Consider the following 18559-nt stretch of genomic DNA (forward strand, 5'->3'; position numbering starts at 1 on the left):
TTGTCCCCGACGCGGCACAGGAAAAAAGCCTTTGAAGTCGCGAGGGCGGTGCTGAGCAAATTATGCCATGTGGTGCTCGAGAGCGGGGTTTTCATTGGACGGCGGGGAAATGGTCGCCGCCCATTTTTGAAGGATACCCTCTCTGATTGGCTCAATCGGCCACCCCAGATCCGCCGTGCGCGCGTTCACAGTTTTCCTATTCTCCCTCGCGAGTTACGTCAGCAGCGTGAACGTCTTTCCGTGACGCCGGAGCGTTTCCTCGAACAATTTGCGGAAACGGCGTACCTACCATGCGCAGCGACAAAGACTGCGAGCCTGAAACCTATGGGGAAGGAATAAAAAAAGAAATTTCGTATCGTCGCACTCTGTGCTTAAAGACCAGTATTTTCTGAGGAGCTCGCCGGCCTGGGGTCTCGGTAAAGACACCGAAATTTAACCGAGGCAAGGCTGGATTTAGAGTCGGCGTACGGCTAGTGAATTCGCTGAAGAAGACTGTAGCAGCTGGCAGATTTTCCGTTGGACCGTCTGTAGGCTAGGGTAGCGAGGGAGCCGCCATGGCAGTCGGATCATTGAGCCTCCACATCGGGATATGAAGTGGAACTGCATGTGTCCCGAATCGTTAAGAAAACGCCGCATTTGTTACCGATCCGCACCGGATCAGCATCTGAACTAACCCTTCTTCATCTCCGTGAAATCGATTCCGCACCCCGAAAGAATTTACCGCTGGTTTTTAACCGTGGGGCCACAGGGAGAGGCCAGATTCATGACTATTTTAGTCGGATACGTGTCTTCAAAGGCCCGCTGAAAGAAAACCTGGAGCACAAGGAGGAAACGATGCTCTGATAGACCGTCGGTGGAAAAGAAAAGGGTCATTTAGTGGCGATACGAAGTAGTGTGAAGGATTCCTGGGATAAGGGGATCTCTTTCTAGCTGACCTCCCCGTGAATTACAGTGATATTAATTTACTGTCATACCCCCCTCCTTTTTGGATTTTTTTTATTATTTTTTATTTTTGATGAGAAGATTCGGCGAATCGATCAGCTCCGCCGTTTAAGCAAGTCACAGTCGAGAGAATCAAGGGGATCGTTGGATCATGTCGGGTCGGCCCAGGACCACATCTTTCGCGGAGAGCTGCAAGCCAGTGCCGCAGCCTTCAGCTTTCGGCAGCATGAAAGTCAGCAGTAAGTACACCCGTGTAATTCTAGAGTGGCAGACTTTTCCTGCACGCATCAGGCCCACCGTGGGCTGCATATGCTCGCTTAAGTTTCCTCTCACTAACTAGACTGGAAATGTGTCAAGTTAGCATACGGTTAGCCCCGGGAAGCTTATCTCTGTCATGTGTGTGTGTCACTGAGTGAGACAGTGGATGGTGCTGAGCGGCACACACTGCTGCTCGCCCCGATGTGGGCACACAGCATTACGCGCTCTGTCGCGCCGCCCCGGGGCCGGTCAGCCGGAGCAGGGTTAGCAGGCCGCGCCGGGAAGGGCCGGGCCGGGCCATAGGAAGGTAGTGTTGGCACAGGCCCAGGTCAAAACCGAGCCTCCTTCCTCCACCGCAGATCCGGCCTGATTATTGTCCATTTGAATGTAGATTAGATCGCGTAGAGATATTGCCACACAGCACCAATCACATGCGTAATAGAGTTAAAGCGATAGGTCCGGTCTATTACGCAACTGTCAGAACGGAAGGTGCGCCCGTAGTTGAGTCGGGCAAAACTGACGCGATCCTAAGGGGGGTGGTTTATTAGCCCTGTTTCCACTACTTCCACGGGCCGTGTCGCGACGACCGGAGGGAGTGTGACATCGAGTATCCTGTTCATGAAGCCACGGTGGCACGGTGCCGGAGACCGCTTATAGACTGGCTGCAGAGAGGAAGCCATGCGACTGACTAGGCCTGTCAGCTGAGCAAGTGGCGGGGTGGGGGGCTGGCAATGTGGGTGCTAGACGCCTCTCTTTCGTCTAGTCTATCCATCACCACGACGATCTCAAGGCAAGGCGCACTCGCTCCCATTCGCTCTGTCTATGCTGAAGATACTACTGCTGTGCTGGTTATATTTAATGGCCCAGTTAGAGCTCAGTCAGTTTAAATAACATCAAATTAACACTTTACATATCTAAAAGTCTTTTCATTGAAATTAATTTATAAGTATAGCATCTTTATTATTAATGAGTATCGACTGTCACATGGATGGACACTTGCACAGTTCCTAGTTACACCCCTGTCTTATCTGACACACAGATGGGTGGGGTGGGGTGGAGTGGGGTATGAGGGCACGTACCTGTTAAGGAATGCTGATGGAGCCTTAAGGCTGTGATGTGAGCATGATGTATGTCAGGCGGGTGAGGCCTGAGCTCAGGCTCATGTCTGGGCCTTGGTGCTGGAAACCGATTAGTGCACTGTGACACACACACACACACACACACACACACACACACACACACACACACACACACACACACACTCTCTCTCCAAACCCAAGTCTGATTCTTGTCTCGCCCCAGGTTCATGTATATGTCAGGTCTGCTAAATGTGAGAATTTATTTTTTCAGACAAAAGTTTTGTATCCTCAACTTGATTTCTTTTTCTCTCATAGAGACTCGTCTGGTGACTCAGTACTTCTTTTTTTTTTTTTTCAACTAAAATAATAAGCTGAACCTCTAGTAGCTCAATTAAATAGGTGTTTGATAATCTGATGTCTAACAGCAGGTGGTGTTCATCTCCATGGAGGAAAGTAGAGTGGCTGATTGCTCAGATGTCCCCTGTTGTAAAATTTCGGTCTGTGAAGCATTTCATGGAACAAACCCTTCCCAAAGTAATTTCCACCAAAGTAAGCAGCTCTGGCAGCTTCAGGACCTTCTGCACATCGCCGATTGCGGGCGTGGACATTAGTAAAACATTGGTGAAAATGGTGGGTTATATTGATTTAGACTTTTACAAACGGGAAGGAAACCAGCAAATGTAAAGGTCTGTGGATATACATGCAGAGGGGTTCTTAGCAGCATATTGTTGGTAGCAGCATCCAAGCACCCAAACAGAACGTTATTAAGTTCCCAATAGGGCTGGGCCATATCATACCGGTCACGGTAATACCGGTATAATGTTGGGCAACGACAAGAAAATGAAATATCGCGATAGAATATGGGTAAAACGTGCATGCGCTGTGCCTTTGTTTTCATACGCACATGGCGAAAAAGGCAGCGACGGAGAATGACAAGGGTGAAAGCAGATCGTTGAATGAAACAGATGAACCAGAATTGGTTTGTAAAAATGCTGCAACTTCAGTGGTGTGGAACTGGTTTAGCTTTCCTCCGTCAGATACACAACAAAGCACTATTTTTGGTAGAGCATGCTAACAGACCGTCGTTATTACCGCGTTTTTTGGGAAATACGGCAAACTTAAAATAAATCCTTTGATTTTTCTGAAAATCGACACTGCCTCTTATAATCCCGTGTGCCTTATGGTTGAATTCTGGTTGTGTTTACTGACTGATGTTTTAGTACGACTTTGCTAAGCTACAAACCCGCACCACTTAATGGCTTGTCGGAGCATTACGTCTATCGTAGGGAGTAGAGCAGGGCGATATGACCAAAAATATTTATCACAATATACATTTGCGATAACGATATAACTGACGATATAATTGACACTAGACAAAATACTTTACAACTCCACAATTTTATTAGTGCAAAAAAAACCATCAATGTATTTTCACTTAAACAAGCAGCTGTTTTTAAAGTTATATAAAGATATAATAATGCAAATGCAAATTCCTTGCTGACAGTTTAACCTAAAGGCATTTCCAGTGGACATTGGCCGACATATCCTCAGCATAACCATGTATAATATCCACAAAACTTAAAAAGAGCTTATACACAGGCAATACGGTAATATTATGTTGAAGCACAGTACATATCACTCCGCGAGGCTCCTCCCTGCGATAGACGTAATGCTTCGGCAACCCATCAAGTGGTGCAATGTCCACTGGAAATGCCTTTTGGTTAAACTGTCAGCAAGGAATTTGCATTTGCACTGTTTTTTTTATATAACTTTAATGCAAAAAACAGCTGCTTGTTTAAGTGAAAATACATTGATGGTTTATTTTGCACTAATAAAATTGTGGAGTTGTAAAGTATTTTGTCTAGTGTCAATTATATCGTCAGTTATATCGTTATCGCAAATTTTCAAATGTATACCGTGATAAATATTTTTGCCCTGCTCTAGTTCCCAATCTTTAACGATCAAGGATGATAGCAAATCTAAATCACTGAGTTTTATTTTTTCTTGTAACAAGCGGCTACATATAATTTACCTTTCTTTTTAGTTATCGTTTTAATCTAAGGTAGGCTCTGTCACACAGAGGTATGTGGTACGCAGTTTCAGTTGTATAAAAACTGTACTTTGGACTGTGTCACTTAGCTGGAATCTACCTAGACTTGTTTTTTCATCCGGTCCAGGATGTCATCCACTATTATCCTTTCCTCCACCATCCTTTAACACACACACACTTGGATAGATATATGCACTCAAATGTGTGTGTAATAACTTGGCTGATGGTCCTAAGCAGCTGTAGCCACTGCGTATGATCCTGGAGAGAATGCTCTTACCCCTCCTACACAGGCAGACGGAAACACACATGCATATACATACATACAGTACATTCACACACCCACTCGAGCACCCTCAGGTTTTGTTTTTTGGGGGGTGAGGCAGCTGGCCAGGAACAATGAGCAGCTTGTTTAGCATCTCAAAGCAGCAGCTCTCTCTTCCTCTTTTCTCCTTTTTCCTGTCTGTCCCCCTCTCACGTTTTACAAGTGATGACGTGAACAAAATGAACTAATTATACTCTTTGATTCCAAACGAAACAGCAGGGCTTACAGACGAGACGAGGACCACCGGAATCGCTCAGGGTTTATAAGAAAGATGAGATCTATTTATTTATTTATTTATTTTTTTGTGAGAGAGAAAGAGAGAGCGAGAAAGCTAAATAAGATGAGTGTAGTAGTGTAGCAATGGCTCTGCAGGCTGCACGCTACCCTGACATCTACAATCCATGCACCAATATTATGTCTCCATCTCAGTGATTCTTGGCCAAGTTTGCTTTGCATTAGCTGTAACACTCGTTCCAGTAATGCAGTGAATTATCGTGTCAGCTTTACAACCAGGGGGATTCTGTAAAATTGTTTGTACCTGTGTCTGCATTACAGGAGCTGAGGACTGCGAAGCAGCAGATGCGCGTCTGTCATGAAAGACACGTGAATGCAGCACCAGTGGGGAAAAAAAGAAAGAGAAATCTATTAATATTAATAAAAAAATGAAGCACAGCAAGGGAAAAAATGACAGTGAAATATATACGGTACATACTGGAACTGAGCCAGAATGTCAAAATTTTGTATCTTAATTGCTTTCAACTTGCTTCTAGGCAGCCACTACACTTTAAAACAATGTAGACTGAAAAAGAGGAGGCTGGAGAGGTGTAGAAGAAAATGCAAGAGCTGTCACTGCCACTTCCTGTTACCTGTGTGAATGCAAACAAAAAAAAAGGTATTGAAAAGTAGTAGCGAGTCCTTAGAACTGTTTGAACCAATGCGTGGATGCTTCTGCTTGCAAGGTTCAGGCATGACGTGGCCTGAATGTTCTCCTGACTCGGCAGCGTAAAATATGGCACACATATCTTGAGCTAGGTTTAAAATCTAAGCTTAGTGATAAGTCCGTCAGGTTTTAGTTACCCTAAAGGTTATAAAAATATCTCTGCGTGCACTCTTCAGGGCTTGCACCTATGTTTAGTTGGGTGTTGATGCTTGGACCTAAGGTTTCCCAGCAGAACACTGCCTTGTAACGAGTCGTCTACAAATCCCCTGTCAGTAGTTCCCTTGCGTAGCTGATTGGTGTATGAGCAAGTTATTGTGTGCAATTCTTTGCCAAAATTCAGAAAGCGATGGACACATGGGCCGTTTGGCAGGCTTTGCATTCTTTGACATTCACTTGTAGTGATGCAACATGAATGGTGTGAAAATTATTATTCGCACTGCAGTAAATACATGACTAATTTTATGACTGCAGCTTGATTACTGCTGCATATTTATACCCCTGTAGTACTTGGAAAGAGTGTGGCTGATCATGCTGTGGGAGTCGAGTGTAAAACTACAACGAAAATGTCTTTGTTTAGACTTCCGTGTCAGACAAAATACTAATGCATTAACTTTAGAAGGGGTAAAACTGCTATTGCATTAATAAAAAGAAGCATCTTGTCCAGAACTTGGACCATGGAATAGTGAGCGTGGAGGATTTGTCTTTAGAGTTATGCCATGTTATTCTGTTCATTATCAGTGCCAAGGCACTGCTGTATATTAATGGCTAATAACTTATTGAATTATCGTGTACATGCCACAATGTGAGTGTGGTCATTTTGTGGCTAATGTTCTGTTTTGAGGAGGGACTAACAGATAATTTCAGTGGCAATATAATCTCCTTTTTTGGGGGTAAAATTCTGTTGGGCTGTGATTAAAAGAGAGTTTAACGAAACAATAAAGATGTGATTAATATTTGCCAGCCACAGGAAGACTTGAGAGTCAGAACTCAAAGTTCCTTTACTGACTGTGACTGTAGGGAGACGCCCACACAGGGAGCAATTTGTTGTCACGAGGCGTTTAGAGGCCGTAGAAAGTCAGTGACACTCAACGTGACTACGGGCAAAAAAGATCCCACTGGTGACGCGTTGAAGCGACTGCCAGTGAGAGGACAGGATACCGGTGGTTGACATGACCTGGTAGGAAATGCCTTAAAGGGTAACCTCGGCAACTGGAACCTAGAATATCTTCTGTCGACCAACTGTCAGCATCAGACCAGTGATCGCTTCCCTGTGCGGATGCAACCTAACCTGAAAGGGCTACCCTGTCACATGTCAATCAACACGTCCTTCCCTCTCATTGGTAGCTGCTTCATTTGCTCACCTCGGGTTGATGAAAGTTTAACTCAGGATCCGCCCACCTTGCATTGCCAGCAGTTATTTTGCTCCACATCACCTGAAGTTGCTGAATATTGTTGACTATTTATGGTCTCTTGCTGCCAAGATGCTGCTGGTTGCTTCCTTTGTGGATGCCCCTTAAAAGTACTTCATTGCCCTCCACCAGAGAAAAATAAATGACAAAAAGCCAGAATAAAAGTGTTGCTTTTAGGCAACACTTTACAAACTTAATCATGTTACTTATCCCATAATAAGCTTCAAATAACTGCAAGTCCTTATTTATTATTCATGTCAGGAAAATTAAGATAATCCATAAGTCTGTAAGTTAAAAAGTTGTTTTTTTCCCCCCTTGACTTGATTTGATTTAGATGAACACAGATGAATTTATGACATTTGCTCATGTAGTTTTTCAGCAGCTTTGATAGAAATACAGGGTTACACGTTTTTATCAGCAGCAGCCGCACACGTGTCCTGTGACTGCTCAGTGGCAGTGTTGTTGTGCGCACGCGTTAGCCATATTCAGCCGTGGCCTGAACTAGTCTGCTGACCTGAATCGAATATTGATGCCGCTGGCTGAACGTCGCATTGCAACAACCGTCTCTGCTCTGTCACTTTGTAGATATGTAATACAGCATACGTACATGGAGTGATGCACTGCGATTTATCTATTAACTAGTGTACTTGTTGCAGGCTGACTGATAAGTTAACAATTCCCGCGCATGCTTGAAGATGTTTGTTGTTGCACTGATTTCTCTGTTATTGGTGCAAAATTCATGTTTGGTTATATTTAAAGAACTCTTTACATGTAATAGAAGTTAATACCAAATACTTTTGTGTTTGTTGGGGATAGTTTATTATAGGGATGGACAGATTATTGGTTAAACGTTGGTATCAGCCAATATTGGCCTTTTTTACTGTAGAAATATTGGTAAAAATGATTGTTTATCAATGCCTGGATCCATATTTTGTCTCCCCAATGTTTTTTAGTTTTCTAAATGTTAAACGACAAAGTGATTAAGAACTAAAATGCAGTTAAAGCTGTTAGGATTTTTTTTTAATTTATTGTAGTAAAGATTTGCTTGTTTTCCTGGTTTATTGTTTACTTATTAGAATAAATAGGTGCCCTTTGCTTTATAGGAAGTTACATTTCTTCTCACATGTGAACTGAAGGTAATTCCTAATTTTGTTCACTTGTAATAGTTTCTCTAGTCTGTGTGAAAAGTCCTGCTTCATGCGGCGTCCAGTTAGTCACTCAAATGACATTTGATCGCTTGGTCATTCCTTCCTTACGGCAGTGTGGGTTCCCAGTATGTGTTTGTGAGCAGGCACAGACTTTTCTCACGGTTTGAGGAAGTGCAGAGGCGTCATAGAAATGGCCCTGTTGGAATATATGTAGGCAGAGTCATATTCCTCTCTCTGTCCACAGTCCTGGAAAGTCTATTTCTGTTGGTACAGAATCCATCTTTAGTTTCCCTTTCTAGACTTGGTCCTGGAGAGAGAAGCTGTCTCTTTTTCCTTTTTCTTTTTTTGGTTTCTCAGACCCCTCCACTGTTTTCTCCCATTCCTTCCCTATTCTTTGATTGTAATTGCATCTTTGGTAATGGAGCCTCTCGCTGGCCACACAGCAGCAGAATAAGGCTTGCAAACGCACATTAGTAATTTTATGTCTGGATTGAGCCTGTGTGTGTGCCGGCGTCCGTGGGGGGACTATTTGCATCGAAATCAATGGTGGTGATGGAAAATAAACTCAGCAAACCAGTGAAAGTAAGAAATAAGACTGGTTAACCTCCACATCCTCGGTTATAGTTTGAGGTCAAATGTTGATTTGTGCATTAGCAGGGGGGGGTTAATCAGCCCGAGGAAATTGTTGATTCAAAACACACATGCAGACAACCCATGACCTGGTACTTTACTAGAAATCAGCATGACGTGCACACCCACTCAATATGGGTGGACGCAGCGGCCTTCCAGAGTCCATCCAACCAGTTGTGTTTGCTGCCTACCACCGTGAGAAATTTAAAGAAGAATGCGTTTGATATTTTTGACTTGTTTAGGCTCCTCCTCTGAAGTCTGGGTTAAGTTCAGACCTGCCCAGTCATCCTTTTTACTGCCAGCTAATGTAGAGTTTCCTCAATTTTACAGCTCTTTCCACTTGTGCTTTTTTTTGTCTGTCTGAGGCTAAAGCTGATAGGCATGACAGTAACACGGTTCAAATGTTCATCAGTAATACACGGTCCTAGCCTGCGTTGTATGACTTGTGAATTGAGGACCAATTTGACGCTTTGATGACCAAAGACAGCCTGAAGCAGAATTCAGAAACGGTGTCAGAGAACGAGTTCTCACAGTGTGACCCACATTTAAAAGCCAGTCTATCACAAATGAATCAATACACCAGTCAACTGTCGTTCTGAATAAAGTTCAGTTTGAAGATTTTTTTTTTTATATTCTTTTAGTTTTTAAATGCTTGGAAGCACTGCTGCAGTGGTCACACAGTGGTCTGGTTTTCTGTGAAATATCTTTGGATTTTCAAACAGGGAGCTCTGAGACTCACCTGAAACTCTCAGGATCATGAGCATTTTTACTCTTCTTTCATGTATTTCAGACAAAATGATTAGGAAAGAATATAATAAATGGGAAAATCAATGTTTTTATCTAATCTACTTGGATCTGAACACTTGTGTGTCTTTGTCTCTATCTGCAGGGGACAAAGATGGCAGCAAGGTAACGACAGTTGTGGCCACCCCAGGCCAAGGCCCCGACCGGCCACAGGAAGTCAGCTACACGGACACCAAGGTCATCGGCAATGGCTCTTTTGGCGTCGTCTACCAAGCTAAACTCTGCGACTCTGGAGAGCTGGTGGCCATCAAGAAGGTCCTGCAAGACAAGAGGTTTAAGGTAAAACTTGTTATGACTGAGAACAGCTGCAGGCATAATTGACGAGTGTGCATATAAACGCAAACTCAATGTTTACCCTCCAAATCACCCTTTTTTTTCCTTTTCTTTCTTTTTTTTTTTAAAACAAAAAATCCATGCTATCAGAGTCGAGATGTGTGGCATTAATGAATGTTACGGGGTAACCGTGAAAGAGACATGAATGGAGTGATCTTTCACACGAACGGGGAGATCAGAGAAGCTGTGAAGCAAAAGAAGAGCGGGAAAGTTTGTCATTCAACACATTCCTACTTTAAAGCGTGTCTTTTCTTCTTCTTGCAGAGAATGTGCGTGTTTGTGTAGTAGTGGAGCGGAGGTCTTTTCTCACACCGACAAACACATAAATACTCAGTCATCCGTCAGCTTGCAAACATCATGTTTCTTTCCAAGTAGAGCTCTGCTGGAAATCTCCTCCTGTGCTTTGAATAGATTTGACTGATGGCTTGTTGTTCCTTCATTTGGGCAACATTGTCTTTGCTCCACTGGTTCATGGCCTCCGCTGAGTGTATATGGGTGGAAATAAGTGTCCCGAGGATCATGTGGATAGGATGTTTACATGAAACACACAAACTTGATAATAAGATGTGTATATAAGCAACATTAGCTGGGATTATTTTTGAGTGCTTAGGATAGCATATTTGGGTCTCTCTGACTGGTTAAGGGTTTGTCCTTGTTTCAGAAATCAGGATATGATGTTTATGTGGCAAAGACAAAATGGAATGCTTCAAAAACTCATGTTCATATAAACAAACTCATTGTCCCTGCCACTAGACCTCAGAAAGCAACGCTTGCAGAAGAGCTGTTTAGAGTTTCATCAAGTTTAAAGACTTTAAAAAATGAGCTTCCACAGTATTTTAAGTGTGTGATCAGGCTGGGGTTAAACTGGGTAACAGCTCAAAGTGTTAATCTTGCAGTTGGTTATTTTATGCATATGTATAATGTTTGTTAAATGGTTTAAATTCAAACCAGCGCTTCTTAACCTATTTCTGGGATGCTTCACTTAAAAAGCAGCCATAAACTCTAACACTGGGATCAAAGTTTTATTTATTAAAATATACATTACCAGGATACCATCAGTCAACTCGTGTTTGTTTCACTTTCACCAGAAAAATGATATCTGTTAACTTAGCTGGACTCCACATTTTTACCCAGGTCACCTACACTGGTTCTCTTCCTCACCACTAAAGCCAGTGCAGTCTAATTAGGGATGTTATTGGATTTAGTGATACCAATACTATTATTGAGTCTGCTTAAAGGGCTTATTCTTTATCGATTCTCTTATTGATTGTTGATCAATTTTCTGAAAAAAGGAGGCCCATTCTTGTTTTCAGCAGCCAGTATAGCAACAAAATATAAAAATAGCTTATGTTAGACTCAGGTACTCAACATGCTAAAGGAAGTTATTAAGCTTGCGGGTGTGTGATTATGGTGTACTGGACAGTTTAGTAGTGGTTCTTAACTGGAACTTGGTTCTTGAAATGTAGATCTATAGTAGTCACATGTTTCAGTTTCTTTAGGCTCCAGTCACACAGGATAGAAATCAGTCGGCAACCAAATGCAAACTTCAATTCAATTCCATTTTATTTATATAGCGCCAAATCACAACAATAGTGGCCTCAAGGCGCTTTATTTTGTAAGGTAGACCCTACAATAATACATGCAGAGAAAAACTCAACAATTATATGACCCCCTATGAGGAAGCACTTTGACAGTGGCAGTGGGAAGGAAAAACTCTCTTTTAACAGGAAGAAACCTCCAGCAGAACCAGGCTCAGGGAGGAGCGGCCATCTGTTGCGACCGGTTGGGGTAAGAGAAGGAAAAAAGGATAAAAGACATGCTGTGGAAGAGAGCCAGAGATTAATAACAAGTATGATTCAGTGCAGAGAGTTGTATTAACACATAGTGAGTGAGAAAGGTGCCTGAAGAAGAACTACTCAATGCATCATGGGAATCCCCCAGCAGTCTACACCTATTGCAGCATAACTAAAGGAAGAATCGAGGTCACCTGGTCCAGCCCTAAATATATGCTTTAGCAAAATGGAAAGTTTTAAGCCTAATCTTAAAAGTAGAGATAGTGTCTGTCTCCCGAATCCAAACTGGAAGCTGGTTCCACAGAAGAGGGGCCTGAAAACTGAAGGCTCTGCCTCCCATTCTACTTTTAAATATAGTGCGAGAGCAACGTGCTCTAATAGGGTGATATGGTACTATAAGGACATTAAAATAAGATGGGGCCTAATTATTTAAGACCTTGTATGTGAGGAGCAGGGTTTTGAATTCAATTCTGGATTTAGCAGGGAGCCAATGAAGGTAAGCCAATATAGGAGAAATGTGCTCTCTATTTCTAGCCTTTTTTTGATTAACTAAACCACTGTAAGCTACGGGAAATGCTGGTGAGTGGTTGCTACCTCCTTGGAATTGTCTTGGTTACAATAAGACAGCTTATAGTTTGCAAGGGAGACGCAAACGTGTCCACAAACAGTGCCACTGCGCACAGACTGGTGGTGAAACTGTGAAAAGTACAATACAAATGGAAGCAAAGACGCTTAGCCTTGAAGGTAGAAGCTACACCTTTATGAAACATGTCAGCAGTAAAGCTTAATTTAGACTTCTGCAGGAAATTTACGTCTTAACTTACATAGTAACTCCTTTTATCTCCACACTGCAACCTTTCACACCACTCGAGTGGTTGTGGTCGTCGACCCAACGTGTAGTTACGTTTCTCGGGAGGTGCCTGTCTGGCGTAGAGTTAAAATAGGATTCCGGTTATTGCGTACGTTACAATGTAGATCTGACGCAGGAGTATAATTTACATGTTAGGCTTAAACTTGAACTTTGTGTTTGTGTCAATGCAAACTAAGGGTGACCATGGCTGCCTGCTAGCCACGCAAGGAGGATTTTTTTTGTTTTGTTTTTTGGTGCAGCGCTGTCTTCGCAATCGACAACCCCTAGCGACAGCCAGCAACCTCCAACAACTTGTCAGCCAGGTAGGGAATACACATTTTTCCCGGCAACTGAAGGTTACCAGGGGCTCACCAGCCGACCTCTAGAGTTGCTGCCATTCCAACCACAACTGAAAGTCACACCTTAAAAAAACGAGTGCACTATTGTCGTGTGAGACGATATATTTGTCATACACGCAGACACTCAATACAGTAACAACTACCAGCTGAGTTGGGGTTGGTTTGAGTGGGCTATTCCAGCCTAAGCACAGCAATTACTTTGCAGCTCTGAATGGACTCAGACACTTAATTTCTAACCTCACAGGCAAAAATAAGAAGTTTTTGCGATGATTAAAGGAGATACATTTCAACTGTAAAATTACTGCAAAAAACAATTTATACCTTACATCTCTGACCTTGTGATGCTGTAAAGTCTGTGTACATTCTACCCATAAGCTTTTATTTCACTGTGTGACAAGAGATGCTTTAATTGTAGACATTTGACTAGGGGAAAGGGGGGAAAAAAGCACAGACATTACTAAAAATAGCAGGGGCTATGTCGTCAGACAATGGTTCCAGTAAACAATGGCTGCAAACCAGGAGAAGCAGTTCACATTTACATGCATTTAAAGTAAAACTGAAAATACAAAATGAAATGCTGGCATGAAGAAAAGAGGAAAAAACGAACTAAAACTGTATTGACAATGATAAATGGGTAGGTTATGTGTCATACTACATACATGCCCCTGTTATAAATAAATAAATGAGTAGTATGTCTAATGGGAATTAAGTCTGTTAATATTTGATTTAAGCTTGGAAGGCAGAGCTATTCCCTTCTCGCTCATCATTTTATGTCCGTTATTCCCAGGAGGAGAACGCTCACTGTTGTCTTGTAGACTCCCATCCCGCTGCTCTTTTTCTTTTTACCCATAACTGTGAGAACTGCTCACAAAGTTCAGTCAAATCCATTTGCCTGTAGCGTTTTTCACCCAACTGGTTCAGCTAAATGCTTGAGCAACTCAAAACCCTGCGTTTAACCTGCTGGAGATTCAGCACAGTTTTTTTTCTCCTCAGGATGTGCTCGTCCTTTGCTCTGTGAAGCCAGACAAGATGAATGATGTCACTTAATGGTGTAGGGGGTCGGACATCTGCCACCAAATTCGCGGCGCTCGTTGCGGACACTCACACTGTCTTTTTGTGGCTCTGCGTGCTGGCCCCGGTGAAGTCATATCCTGCTCTTCCTGTTAGCCTGTGGTTAGCATGACGTGCTAGCAGGCCGCCTCCTCTTTTAAACAGCTCAGTGAAGCTCACGCTGGTTTGATTGTTCAGTTTCCTCTTTAGAGAAGACCCTCTGCCTCAGCTGGCTGTCGCTCTTTCCGCCTCGTCTTTCTCGCTGCTTCATCTGCACGTCCTCCTCATGAACAGCTTGTTAGGAAAAATGAAGCAAATGAGGGCTAAGACTCTTCACATGACTGTCAAGCATGCAGTGCGCGCGTGCGCACACACACACACACACACACACACATAAACACCTGCGTTCTATTTTCTTCTCCCCCACTTCAAAAGCCTTTTGTCCACACTTCTGCTTTTTTCCTGTCTGATTTAGTGCTCATCTGTGAAGTGAGCGTGGGTTGAGTAAACCATGCCAGTCAACATGTGTGAACGTTTTATTTTCTCTCACTGGCACACACACACACACACACACACACACACACACACACACACACACACACACACACACACACACACACACACACACAACCAATTCAAGTCAAGTCAAACAGGGTAATCATGTGAATAGGCTTCTGGTTTAACTGTGAGGCAGCTTTGGTGGGCTCACAGTGTTCTTGTTGTCCATTATGGGATGGGTCCTTCTCCCTTCCCAACTGAGGGATCACATATCAGCCTATCGGAAAATGGATGCTCACATTAGACCTCGCTGTCACACAGACCGAGAGCACGCCTGATGGCAGATACTTGTAAATATTATTAACGAATAAAGAAAAATAACAAATCCTGTAAATACTCTGTAGCTGAAACCTGATCAATTTAACCCCGTAGGTTTTTTTTAAATTCATAAGTGTCTGTTTGACAGTTTTGAGTAATACACTTAGAGAAACCCCTTTGTTCTTTTATTTTGGATGATTTACAGTTTGAGTGGGCTTGAGAGGGACCGCAGGTCTATTTTAATTGCATTTAACTTATACATAAACAATATTTCTTCTCATTATTTATATTTAAACCACATCAGATTGATCATTTTTTCATTTGTTTGATTGTACAAGTACATTACAGTATTTATAATCAACTTATGTTCTCCCACAATGACAGCTCTGTATAATTCCCAAACACAATCCAAAATCTACATTGGTGCTGTAGGAAGCCATTTAAAACGACAAAACCAAGGAGCTGGTTGACTCGTCTGGAAGTATGAGATGGGAATAACTAGAGTAGGACAGGGCTCGTGTTTGCGAAGGTTGTATTGTTCTGTGGCTTTGGCGTTCTTAATCTTTTTGGGATGCGGTTTGGTTTTGGCAGCATCAGCTGCGCGAGGCGCTCAGGTGTAGTCCTTGCAGCCGCCTCAAATCAAGTCATTTTTCTCTCTTTCCTTTCGGTCTCTGCTGTCTGTGCCGCTCACACTCTGGGGGATGATAGGTCAGCAGGATGGACTGCAGTATAACTGGAGCTGGGTTGGGCTTTACTCGACAGCCTTTCCACTCCTCCTCCATATGCTACTGTCTCTCTCTCTGTCTCTCAGACAGAGACACACCCTCGGACACTCCAGCACAAAAAAGACGAGGGCGTTGCCTGCGGCCGGTCTTTGACCCCATGTGCAGTGATGTCACTCGGTGATGTGGGGGGTTGTGTGTGTGTGTTTGTGGTTGTCGTGGCTGCATAAAGGGTAAAAAAGCAGGGGGAAGACTGGGGATGATTTGCATCAGCTTAAGTGAATTAGACTGGGGGGTTGTCTACAGGAGGCTATTGAGCTACCAGATGCTCTGTTGTGCTGCTGTTGTTTAGGTGGAGAGGACCTAACCCTGCTAACATGGGTTTAAAGCCTTATAAAGACAAGGACAGCTGCAAGCATCATCCCGACCCACGTAAGGGACTTTTCATGAGTCACAGCTTCAGACAGACAGTTCAAACCACACAGTGTTTTGTCAACCACGTTTATCCATATTTCTTTTTAAGAAAACCACTGATTTACAGGCAAAACTACGAGCTTAAAATCTTTTGGTTTGAGGAATTGGCATTTTTTTGTGTGTTGTTGCATATGATGAACAAACTTACCCATTCTGCTATCTTACACTGAGCTGCAAAACCAGATGATGCCAGTCTGGAGGCTTTTAAAGGCTTTTGTAATGATCGTCTTGACTTGGACTTAAGGAGTTAAACAGTTATCAAAGCCACTGTTAAATAATACTATAAATTTCAGTTAATCATTAGATTAGTCAAAGAGGAAGATTAAATCTCTAGCTGCTGTGTTATATACTAAATAGTAGCACTGATGTTAAGCCTCTTTATTACAGAAGAGCAAAGAGAAGAACCTACAGTAAGTAGTTGTGTATTCCTACATAATGTGTTTTTACTCACAATGATACTAGACAATTTGTGGATGGATAAGTTGCTTAAAAGCACAACAGAGTCTCTTAACTTCGTAGTTTCAATTGATCACTCTCTGTTTAAAGTCCAAAGCTCACAAAGTAGTTTCTTTTGACATCACATGTGCGTCCAATTTAAACAACACAAAGATGATTTGCGTGCGGTGCTTCTAAGCCAATCCTGAAACCTGTCTTTAGAAAAGTTCAGACAGTGTATGGGGTTATCAGCAGCTCTGTGGTCAGCCACCTAACTGCACATCTTGCAAGTGGCTTTACATCCTTTTTCATCCAGAAACCCACAGCAGAGTCCCTGATGTTGGGTGGTTGACACTTGGTCTGGTAGCTTGTTAGTCAGCTGGACAGTCATGCAATTCTGTGCTTCCGTAACTTTGGTTACAGAGTTAATTCACAGACAGTCTGGTTACAGGGGAATTAGACAGGAAGCTGCTGAGTTTCTTTGAGTGGAAATGTACATCTGATTTTTTTTCATTAAAAGCATGCTGCATACTGATCATTGTGGCTATGAATGTAATCATATTTTTCCCAGAAGCTGCTAGCCTTCATCAAATACAAAAAGAAAGTAAATGTGGGCGGCAGTTCTTTTGTACATCTACAAGTGGACAGCTTCACTGAAAACCCACATCACAGCTATAGAATATGCTGCTCTAATACGTTTCTAATTGAAAATATTAAAATGTACTCAGTGGGGTGCACACGCCATTCAAATTGCAGGACTTCTAACCAAAAGTCAGAATATTACGTAAGGAGTCCGCTTCACTGCTACACACTGATGGTGCGTTTCTTTTCCACTTTGTCCCTGTACTGAGCTTTCTTCTCTGATCTCTGTGTTAGTTCTCCATATGCTTGTTACCCTCCATTTCTTTCTCGACACTGGGGCCACACAATGTTACACAAGCACTTTAGTCAACACCGAGCGCTGTGGAAAAGAGGAGGAAGGAAAATGGAGAATGGGAGCAAATGTGGACTATAATGGAGCTGTTAAAGCTTTTTGTAATGCTTGAATTCCTGCCCAACCTTGAGAAAATCCATAAGCCTAACCTTTTTATGTATGGAAACACTGTATATGAATACAGATGGAGTGGTCTGACATTTTTTCTCGGCCTCTGGATTGTCTGACTACAGGGCCCAGAGCTTTACTCAAACCCTTCTGAACATCTTTTTTTTTTTTTTTTTTGGACAACTCTTTTTCTGGGGCCATTTTCTGTAGGTGCTGGTGCTTTAAATGGGAATGGATGGCATGCAACCTTTTTTTTGTTTGATTTCTTCCCCTCCCTGTGGAAGTGTTTGTCTTGGTAACACACTGACCTGTCACAGTGATGTTATTGTGAAACCAGTTGACTAACGGAATGCGTTTTCTGTCATAAGACAGTCATAAGCAATATAAGGTTGATGGTTTATGTTAAACGTTTGGCTTGTCCAAACTGCACTCGTTGCTGTTGAACCCACTGAGGCTGACACGTAACGCTTCTGACATCTAGTTGGTTAAAAAAAGCTCAAAAGGAACTCTCCACAGTGTGCTAAAGGTTCAGTGGAAAGCTTTCATGATCTCCTGACCCTCTTTAGACCAACTGTGTTATGAAAGCTGTCTGAAGCATAAACATGAAGTATCTCTGACGCTTTTTCTGTTTTTTTTTTTCTTCTTTTGTTCAGAATCGTGAGCTGCAGATCATGAGGAAACTGGACCACTGCAACATAGTCCGCCTGCGCTACTTCTTCTATTCCAGTGGAGACAAGGTGAGTCGGCTCGGTGTGCTTCTTCTAATTCTTCATCTGACCGTGGGAGGATGCATATTTAATTCTGCACAAATATACAGGAAAAAATATTAACAACCATCTGTTTAAATTGACTGTTCAGCATAATCTATTTTTTCCATCCTTGGAAAAGTATCGCTGCTTGTGGCTGAGGAAGCGTATTCAAGGATGAGTGAAGTAATGCATAAAGAAGTCCTTGCTTTGGTTTTCTAAAATAAGGTGGTAATTTATAGATTCCTCTTTTATGGGCCTTTTTAAGGTATCTTGGGGTCTTCTAAACAAAATAAAAGAAGATCTAAAATTCAATTTATTGACTCTGCTTGCAGTAGCATAACACCAGCCTCTTCT

General features: G+C 42.6%; 1 protein-coding gene across 3 annotated transcripts in view; it reads left to right on the plus strand.

Annotated features, from left to right (window-relative positions):
* Positions 1 to 263: 263 nt before the first annotated feature.
* The window catches only part of gsk3ba (glycogen synthase kinase 3 beta, genome duplicate a), a 35424-nt gene continuing 17128 nt past the window's right edge, over positions 264 to 18559 (plus strand). The window contains exons 1-3 of one of the 3 annotated variants that reach the window (XM_084954681.1): positions 264 to 1181; positions 9668 to 9861; positions 18110 to 18193. In XM_084954681.1, coding sequence (XP_084810807.1) covers positions 1094 to 1181; positions 9668 to 9861; positions 18110 to 18193 — 366 coding nt within the window. In that variant the 5' untranslated portion in view covers positions 264 to 1093. The remainder of the gene's footprint in view (positions 1182 to 9667; positions 9862 to 18109; positions 18194 to 18559) is intronic. The other 2 variants (XM_084954679.1, XM_084954680.1) reach the window with 2 other exon arrangements.

This window comes from Perissodus microlepis, chromosome 16, assembly GCF_051167445.1.
Source record: "Perissodus microlepis isolate ML-2025 ecotype Zambia chromosome 16, ASM5116744v1, whole genome shotgun sequence".
Classification (NCBI taxonomy): Eukaryota; Metazoa; Chordata; class Actinopteri; order Cichliformes; family Cichlidae; genus Perissodus; species Perissodus microlepis.